The 9,504-nt window shown below is 51.6% G+C and overlaps 1 protein-coding gene across 1 annotated transcript; it reads right to left on the bottom strand.

Annotated features, from left to right (window-relative positions):
* Positions 1-677: 677 nt before the first annotated feature.
* Positions 678-9,131, bottom strand: IGFBP3 (insulin like growth factor binding protein 3). Its single transcript, XM_061414402.1, has 5 exons — positions 8,598-9,131; positions 5,419-5,645; positions 4,825-4,944; positions 3,641-3,777; positions 678-2,090 (listed from the first exon to the last, which is right to left on the bottom strand). The coding sequence occupies exons 1-4, from the start codon at positions 8,998-9,000 to the stop codon at positions 3,652-3,654; spliced, it is 876 nt and encodes a 291-aa protein (XP_061270386.1). The 5' UTR covers positions 9,001-9,131; the 3' UTR covers positions 678-2,090; positions 3,641-3,651.
* Positions 9,132-9,504: the final 373 nt, after the last annotated feature.

Below are 9,504 nucleotides of genomic sequence, written 5' to 3'. Positions count from 1 at the left end.
GCTCACAGCTCATAGTGGCTCCAAAGGGCCTGCCAGGTTCCTGCCCAGGTCCCCAGGACCACCTCCCACACCCCCAGTTCCCAGAGCACCCACAGAGCTCTCTGCTCAGCACATACAGCTCTGCGATAAAGGGCCCACCTTAGATGTTCTACTAACAGGTCAGGAGATTGCTTGAAGTCACAGGCTCAGAACTTTGCCTGAAGAGGCACTGTGACAAGGGGCAACTGTTCCAAGGCTGCAGAGAGGGGACAGAGATCCTGGAACCCCGCCCACTGTCTCCTGGGGTTTCTATCCCTTTCTGGCTGCATCCCCTCCCTTCTGCAGACTAGAGAGGGGTTGGCTGAGTGGATCACAGGACAGGATGTGTGGCTGAACGCTCCAGAGTGTTCCCTGCCTTCTGCTCAGCCAGGAAGGCTGCCCGGAGTGGTGACAGACAGGACAACAGGATAAGGCCACGAGGGCCAGGTGGTCACTCAGGTCAGCAATCTGGCCTCCTAGAACCAGCAGCTCACTGCAGACATACCCAGTGCCCCCACGGGTAAGCAGCAAAGCCCTGGGGTGGCTCCTTGGGTTCTCTTGCCAGAGATGCAAGCAGGGAAAGCTGGAAAGTTCCAACTACAGCCGGAACCCCACTGCCCTCTGGTTAGTTAGTAACACAAAAACTGGAGGAAGGGGGATTTCTTTATGGTAAAAATTTTATTTACTATTTATAAATACATTGCAAGACAAACTTTTCAAAAATACTTTTTTTTTTCTCAAAAACTTAATTAAAAAAATAAAGGAAAGCTAATAGGTAGGCGGAACATCTTTGAGATCCCTTTGTGTTCTCCAGGAGGGCTGTGTGCAGCATGGATCCAACCAGAGGCTGCAGGGGGGTGGCCAGGGACCCCTCCCTGCTCTCCTGCAGACTTGGGAGGGCGCCGCCAGGAGAGTGGCCGAGCCCCGTGCACAAGCCCCCTCCCTCGGTCGTGGCTGTGTTTATATTCTCTAGCAATGCTTACAACTCATCTAGGATTATCTAGTATAGGTGCTATCATATTTGGACGATGACGTATACACTGTGAACAGTCAGGAAGAGGGTACTCTGTGTGTACTTGTGACTTAGAAAGAAAAGGAGGAAGTCCAAGTGCACCAAGCAAGGGCGATTTTCTGTGCTCCCAGCGTCCCTGACCGGCTCCCCAACAAGCCACTCGTCTTCCAGGTTATACAGGATGATTATTTTTTATACTGTGCCAAGGAGGACAAAAGGGGAGAAATGAAAAGAAACCTTTTTTGCCTTCAAGGAGCTTATCTTCAAGAATAAACTTGCTCTTGAATGGCTGAGTGGGAAAACACTGTTTTCCGCAGTCATCTGGAGAGCCAGGCTATTACTTGTGATGCCTCTGGCAAGTCGCCCTGCCCCCTTGCCCTATGGGGCTTCAGCAAAGCCCGTGTCTTCAGAAAGCTGCCTGACAAAGAAGGGTCAGAAATCCCCGCCTTTGTCGGTTTCCAGAGTTCCCTAGAACATTCTTGTCATTTTTTTTTTTTCCCAAACAAGATTCCACTTGATTCTCTCCACTTGTTTCCAAGCAGTGCAGGCCCCTTGAAGATACAAAATATCTTCTTGGTCCAGGGACCCTGGCCCCAGTAGCCCCGGGTGGGTGTGTCGGGATGTGCAGGCATTAAAGGACAGGGCGTTCCTCTTCTTGATGAGGCCTTGTCTCGTCTTACAAGTGCAGACGAAGCGCGTCTACATGAGCCACACGCGTTGCTAAGGCATGAAGTGGAGGGTTGGCTGCGGTGAATGGGTGGGGAGGGTCCCAGGGCAGCATGAGCTTACGGTTGCACCGTGCTTGAGCTTACAAGTATTTTTATAGGAAGCAACGAGAAAAATCAAACTGCGTTTCACTGACTACTGGAAAGTGGAAAGATGCCAGGTTCACCATGTGGAAGAAAACTAGGCATTTCAAACATCTCTTTCTAAACTTTGGTTTAAAAAAAAAAAATCAATTCACCACAAAAAGAAATAGAAGTTGAGGCTGTAGCCAGCTGCTGATCATGTCCTTGGCAGTCTTTTGTGCAAAATAAGGCATATTTGAGCTCCACATTAACTAAAACAGAAAGAAAAAGGAATGTGTTGAAATAAATCTCCCCAAAATCAAAAGGGCTCAACGCCCACCCTGGGAATAACAGGCATGACACCCACACATTTGGCAGGGCAGAGGCTCACCCTGCACTTTTTAATGAAGCAGAGGACTCCATGAGATGCCCACAATGTCCACTAACATAGTCACCCTAAAATTCAATTATTTTTTTTTAACTTGCAAGGAAACAGAACTGATCACTAAAAATGACATTTTCTTCTGTTTACTTAAATTTGTCTTGAGACCATGAAATATATTTCTTTTTTTCTCCCAATGACTCTCAGTTATGAAAAGAAAACAAAATGAAATATGATTTTATTCTTTCACACGATGGTTTGAAATTTCATTTTCATATTATTTTTTTTAGCAAATGATTCATTTATTAATGAGCTTGCTCAAAAATCAAGGAAATCACAAGTCAAAACCAGTCACTAGTTTGCAAAGGAAATACCTTTCATAAAGCCTGAAAACAAAAGTTCAACAAAAAGTTCAACCAAAAACATGTTCATTGTTCCCATCATTGCTAAAACCTGGGGCTGGTACCTGTTGCTTGAGGAGTTTTGTTCTACGATAGTGCAGTGTTAAGTATGACTGATGGGCTTTAAGTGATACTAATTTTTGATAAGATCTTTCATTAAAAGCGGTATTTTATACTACAATCAGATACACTTTCATCTTACTGATCTGATTTTTCTGTGGCTCTTAAGAGTGTCACCAAACAAAGTATAATTAGGACAAGGCCAATTTTATGTTTGGTGGTGCTGGTGGTTTGGTCACTAAATCATGTCCAACTCTTGCGACCCCGTGGAGTATAGCCCGCCAGGCTCTTCCATCCATGGGATTTCTCAGGCAAGAATACTGGAGTGGGTTGCCATTCCCGTCTCCATTCATATTAGATTTAAGTAAACTTTATATTAAAATGATACTAGTCATTGACTCAGGAGACCTGTAATGTATTTTACCAGAAAAAAAAATGCTACCATCTTTTAGAAACTCATTCTTTCAACAATGAAAACAATTTACATGTGAAATTAAATGAACCATGAGGCTCGTGGGGGAAAAGCTTAACTTTGGAAATCTTACACTGCATGTGTAAGAATGTTTAAGTGTTGTAAGTTCTTTAAAATGAAGCAAAGTGAAAAAAAAAAAAAATAAAATAAAATGAAGCAAAGTGTCTCTTCCCAGGTAGTGCAGTGGTAAAGAATCCACCTGCAATGCAGGAAATGCAAGAGATGTGGGTTCGATCCCTGGGTTAGGAAGATTCCCTGGAGAAGGAAATGGCAACCCATTCCAGTATTCTTGCCTGGAAAATTCCATGGACAGAAGAGCCCAGTGGGAGCATGCATGTGAGGTGTCTCTCAGACAACCTGGCCACAGACCCTCCCTCCTGCTCTCATCCGGGCAGATTGAGAGCTCTGTCTTGTGTGTAGGCCACCACCCCCTGGGATCTACAGGTGTCCCCTCCCACCAGGGCCGGGTCCTGTGCCCCTGTGGATCTGCCAGTCCCCAGCACTTACGTGGCCACAGTCTACTTGCTCTCCATGCTGTAGCAGTGCACGTCCCCTTTCCCCTTCACGTCGAAGCCCGGGAGGGGCTGCCCGTACTTATCCACACACCAGCAGAAACCCCGCTTCCTGCCCTTGGAAGGGCGGCACTGCAGGCAGAGCACAGATTAAATGAGCCCTGAGGAGGCCCTGCCTTGAGGGTCCTATCAATGGGGCAGGTGGTCAGCACCCAGGATGGCTTCCCAGTGTGGTCTCTGCTACCCTCAGAAAGCACAACTGATTAAGGCCTTGTGTGCACAGCATGTGTCTGGGGCTGTGATGGGTGGATGTGAGTGCCCCCCAAAACGAGGGGACCTGGTGGTTTTGTGTCCCTCAGGGTCTCACAGGGGTGGACACTGGACCCTGTTGGCCCTGCAAAGTCTATCTGCTGAATGGGGGAGGCATGACAATGCCCCATCTTCCCTGTGCTTGTCACATCTGGGTCTTTCAGCGTACGCCCCGAGCTGTGTACGTGCTACCTTCTCAGGGTAAGTCTGCTAAATAAGTGATTAATAGAAATATACAAAGAGGCCAACGAGATCTGTTCAGTGATCACTGAACAGGATGGGGCCCTCTGATTGAGGTCACTACTACCAACACTTTGAACATGGCTGTGCTGTTCTGTGATTAATTCTGCAGGTACTGTGGTAGGAGTTGTCCCACTAAAACGTCAGTTGAGATGCTGTTAGAACATGATCTGAAATCTACACAGGTGCACTCCCTGTGCCTTCAAATGAACACATCTCCCATGTGTCTGATCCTGTACAGCTGGGCACCATCAGGAAGGCACGGGTGTATAAGGGTCCGACATGGGACCTCAGAAGAAGCTTCCTGCCATAGGACATCACATCAGGCTTCTTGGGAATTCTCTACAATTGCTGATAAAAAATGTCCCTCCATGGTGCAATGCTAACATGTCCTGGTCCCTCCACGGCTAGTACAGGGGTCCCAGGAGGCCTTACACTGTTCTGTGGGTTGGGAAGGAGTCATGGACGGTGAGAAGACACTCATGTGAAGCTCCTCAGGTCTTGGGTGTGGTGGGGGGGGGGGATAGGAGCGGGAGCAGGGGCTGCATCCAGACGACTCAGGTGGAAGCCTGTTCCCTCGTCCATGTCAGTGGAGGAGGGATAGGAGCAAGTTGCTTGGATGGTGCTCACCTGCTTTTTCTTGTAGAAGCCCTTCTTGTCGCAGTTGGGAATGTGGATGCCCCTGGGGCTGAGCATGTTCAGGAACTTGAGGTGGTTCAGCGTGTCTTCCATTTCCCGGCGGCAGGGCCCCTGGGGAGGAGGCACGGGTTACCTGGGAACTCTGTGTCTGATAAAACCCTGTGACGCCCAGGGAACTGACCACGTGCTCCTCGAGTATCTTTTGTCTGATTTAGTTGTCACCGTTCCTGTGCAGATGCCAACCACAGCCCCGTCTCTCTTGTGATTCCCCAGGGCAAGCTACAGGACTGGGACAGGGACACACAGGCCAGGACACTCAGAGGCCAAGTGACAAAAAGAGGCCAGCTTTGTGAGAACACTGCTCTGCCCAGCCGAGGCCTGGACAGCACTGCACTGATTCTCCTGGGATCTCTGCCATAGGGGAGGGCCAATATCCCTTCTGTAGGGAGGGGCTTGCAGCTGCTTGGTGCCTCAGCAGGACCACTGGAGTAACTGCTGGGCTCTTGAGTAATGGTGACCCTGTGATCTCTGGATACCCAGGCCAGGTGGCCCCACCCCCACATCAGCAAGAGGAAAAGCTCTCACGTATTCTGTCTCACGCTTGGACTCAGAGGAGAAGTTCTGGGTGTCTGTGCTCTGAGACTCGTAGTCAACCTTGTAGCGCTGGCTGTCCTTGGCATGACCTTTCTTGATGACATCCATCTTGGTGTGGACGGGGTGGAATTTGGAGACGGGCACCCGGTGTGTGCTGGGGCCAGCCTGGTTCTCTGTGCTCCCCATGCTGTGGTCTTCTTCCGACTCACTGCCATTTCCTTGGAGGACACAAGGAGGCACAGACTTGACGGTCATTGATATTTAATGACCGTCTTTTCAAAATCTTACCATTTTGATCAAGTCTGATCCATACAGAAACGTGACTCAACAATTCCAAATAAGTTTAGAAAAAACACCGCGGTAAAGTATTATTCCATAATATTAGTGGTGAATGGTACTCCCTTGGCCTCAAGAAGTCATCTTTTAAAAATTAAATGTGGTGTGCTTCTACAACATATGTGCTGCTGAAGAAAATGCTTTTCATGCTCTCAGCTTTTCCGTATCTCTCACCCTCCACCAGGAGGGGCCAGACCTGAGTCAGTGAAGGCTCAGGCCCATTCAGAACTCTGGTAGGGCTACTTTAGAGCAGGCCTCCTGGGGGTGTGGGACTTGTGGACAAGCATATCTTCGCCCCACCTGGACTTGCTGCATCAGAAGCACTTGGGTGATGGCAGCATCTGGGAGTCAGCAAGCCCCAGGGATTCTGATTCCAGCCTGTCCTAAGTGCTACCAGGTAAAGGGCTCAGATGGAGAAACTGAATTCTCTGCAAAGCAGCTTTACCTCAGGCACCTGGACTCAGGAGGCCTGTCTGGTAGTGTTCTATATGGTGTTCACTGTTGCATCTCTTACTCACTGTCCAGGTAGGGTCTGGAACACTCAGGAGAGCTACACAGACCCCGTGCATCCTGGGGCACTGTCCTGGATAAGTCCTTCCTACCCCCTTTGCACAGGAGCAGAGGGGACAAGGACATCTCCATCTCTCAAGGCTTACAATCCTCTGTGCCAAAGAGCTTCACTCTGGGAAGGAAGCCACTTCCTGCAGATCTCTGACTGTAGATCTAATGCAGACACACTTGCTATGGGCATTGGAATGTCCACAATGCCACTGGAATGTCAAGGACTCTGACTAAATGTACAGCTGATGTGGAGCCAGGATGCTCTGCCCATTTCTTTTCCTGGATGAACCTGGGATGTTAAGGGAGAAGGGCCAGTAGAGAGCCCCTTCCTTTTGCCTGGTTCTGTGTAGCCACGTATCTGTCACAGGATGGCTTCACTCTGACAAGCAGTGCCCTGAGGCCATCCTCCCAGGTGGGGCTCAGTTCACTGTCTGATCCCGTGTCTACTACACCTGAGGTGCCGAGTGTACTGCTGCAGCTGACCAGTTCTCTACCCTCCCGAGAACACATCCATCTCTCGAGATGGCAGCCTGCCCACCCTCCTGGAAGCCCGCCAAGGCTTCTGGCTCCGGGCTCTGAGGAGCAAATGCCTCGCTTTAGCTTGGAGAATGCTTCTGGAGGGTTGAGTAAGGTTGAAAGATACTCTGCTCTGTTGCAGAAACTGTTCTCTCTTCAGGAGGCTCTTTGGACAGGTGTGCTCACCGGGGAGTTTGGAGAAGTCCCCATTCCCTCTGGTTCTGATTTCCTCACCCAGGAAAAGAAACAGTTCCTTGAAGAGAAGTGGCAAAGTTCCCAAAGGGTCTGGTGTCTGGGAAAGCACAAATTCAACCAGCTCAGATCTGATACAGTAAGTTTTTAATTTGGTTTCAATTTCCTTTCATCTTAGTTTTCTCTTTTCAGGGAAGTACTGGGCCAAAGGGGAATGCTAAGAATATGTAAATGAATGTATTTGCATTTCTTTTTCAAGAACTCTTGAGTAATTTCTTTTGGTTTCTTTCTAATGCCTGCTGACAAGCACAAAGAGCAACCCCTTCCATTTAAGCCACAGATAATGGTCTTAAACTTTTGACTGACTTAAATTTACTTCTCCCCCCTCAAGCGAATTTGAGAAGTCACTTAGATCTTTTTGTAATTTTATAATAAACTACATCAACCTATACTATAGAGATCCTATGACAGTAATCATAATGCCTATGAAAGTCTGGGCCCAAATGATAATATCTGTAACAACTTCTAAGATCACCTTTTGAATTTCCAAAAATGCACAGTAGCAGTGAAGTACACACACAGCAAATGACCCAACTGCCCTGAGTGTCAAACACACCCAGGAATTCTAACAGTCTACTATACCCAGTGTAAGTTTTAGGCAGTTGTAATTTTACCTTTTCCACTAGTCTTGGAGAGGAAATAGCCTCACCTGGGAGAGGAAACCTGCACGGAGGGAAATTAGAAGGGGACTTCCATCCTTCTAGCCACGGATGTTGGGGCGGGTGGAGGCTAGCCTACTGTGCTCTGTACAGCTGGAGGTTGGAGGTGGGGGCTTTTTCTCCTCGCCTTCAGCGATGTGGAAACTTCTTCACTCACAGGACTGAGGCTGGCTAAGCATGCTTCAAAGTTAGAGGAACACCTGCCACCTCCAGAGTCACTTTTTTCTGAACGTCAGGTTGTCCGACTGCAGAAGATATACCCGGTTCCCACCTCCCTGGTTTTGGGACACCCCTGGACGGGACACTGCTTTGCAAACTGTGATCTGTGCATATATCAGTACTGTTAAAGCCAGGTACCATTTTCTACAACGTGCCTGCCCACATTCCCGGTCCAAATGCACCCGGTCCCGTCCTCTGCGCCTCTAGGTCCGCAAGAATCGTCCGCGCGGACACATTCGTTCTTAGCTCGTGGGAAACCCAAATCGGAATTGGGCCACACAGTACACGCCCACATTTCCGCGCGGCGCCTGCATGAATGGCCGGAGAGTCTCCTCCGTCCATGACCTCCCCATTGACCACTAACCTCCAAATCTGCTCCCTCCCTCCCCAGGGAATCTATAATCCGTTTTCGCCGAAAGAGGTTTACAATTTACAAGAACTCGCAACTCAAAGAACGAAGAGAGTAGAAGGCCGGTCGGAAAGGTACCTCCGGCAAGCGCCCTCGAGTCTTGAGGATTCAGCTTTCCCATGTACAACCCTTGGGGCGGGAAGAGCTACGAAGTGGCACCACCTCTGACCTTAGCCCAGGGCTGCGCTTCGGCAGCGCATATGGCGCGGGCAGCTCACCTGACGCGGACGGTAGCAGGTAAGGGCGCAGGCGGCCGACGGCGCTGGCGTTGGCGCAGAGCCCGCGGCCGTCCAACAACGCTTGTAGCGGGCGCGGATCGCCAGACGGCGGCTGGCAGCGGAGGCCGGAGCCACAGCGCTCGGTGTAGACGCCGCAAGGCTGACCCTCGCGCAGCGCGCACGTGAGACAGCAACCGCAGCCCGGCTCGCGCACCAGCTCGGCGCACGGGGGCGAGGGGGGCGGCGGCGCGCACTGGGCAACGGCACGCGCGTCGCACGGCTCGCAGCGCACCACTGGGCCGGCGCCCATCGTGCCCGCCCCAGCTCGTGCCGCCGGCGGTCCGCGGAGCAACGTCAGTGCGGTCAAAGCCGCAGCCCAGAGCGCGGGGCGTGCCCGCAGCATGGCGCCCGCCGCGGGGGCCGGATGCTCGTCCTGCCGGGGGGCGCGGGGACTGGGCGGCAGCGAGCTGAGCGAGGCTGTACGAGCGGGGCCGGCAAGGGCTGACACTCAGCTTGGAATAGCTGCTGCGCTCGCATCTGGGCGGTCCGGGGCGAGCCGGCCGCTATATAGAAGCCGGGCGGCCGAGGACACGCCCCGGAACGGCGCGCCGGCTGCGGGGCGGGGGGCGGGGGCGGGCCGGCGCAGACCCGGCTCCGCCGACCCGCGCCTAGCCCTGTGTTGCAGGGTCGAGTGCGGGGGCGCATAGCCCGCGGCCGCCCCGGCAGGCACCTGTTTCGCTACTGCAAGCCCGGCGCCCCCACCACCGCCGCCCCCCCCCCCCATTCCCGGAAACCTGGCAGCCCCACCAGTCTGCAGTCCCAGGTGCCTCCGGCCACACAGGCGTCTTGGTCGTCCCGGGGTCTCCTGCGCCCCAGGCCACGCCAGCGACCCTGACCTGGGCCACTC

The sequence above is a fragment of the Bos javanicus genome, chromosome 4, assembly GCF_032452875.1.
Source record: "Bos javanicus breed banteng chromosome 4, ARS-OSU_banteng_1.0, whole genome shotgun sequence".
In the NCBI taxonomy this organism is placed as follows: Eukaryota; Metazoa; Chordata; class Mammalia; order Artiodactyla; family Bovidae; genus Bos; species Bos javanicus.
This window is presented reverse-complemented; position numbering and strand designations above follow the sequence as displayed.

Bases quoted from the DNA above. Each gene is read 5' to 3' on its own strand.
- IGFBP3 (XM_061414402.1), bottom strand. From the start codon at position 9,000: ATGCTGCGGGCACGCCCCGCGCTCTGGGCTGCGGCTTTGACCGCACTG. The intron at 4,945-5,418 runs GTGAGAGCTTTT...CCTCCTCCCCAG, and splicing joins CCAAGCGTGAGACAGAATAC to GGGCCCTGCCGCCGGGAAAT. The intron at 3,778-4,824 runs GTGAGCACCATC...CTCTGCCTGCAG, and splicing joins GCTTCTACAAGAAAAAGCAG to TGCCGCCCTTCCAAGGGCAG.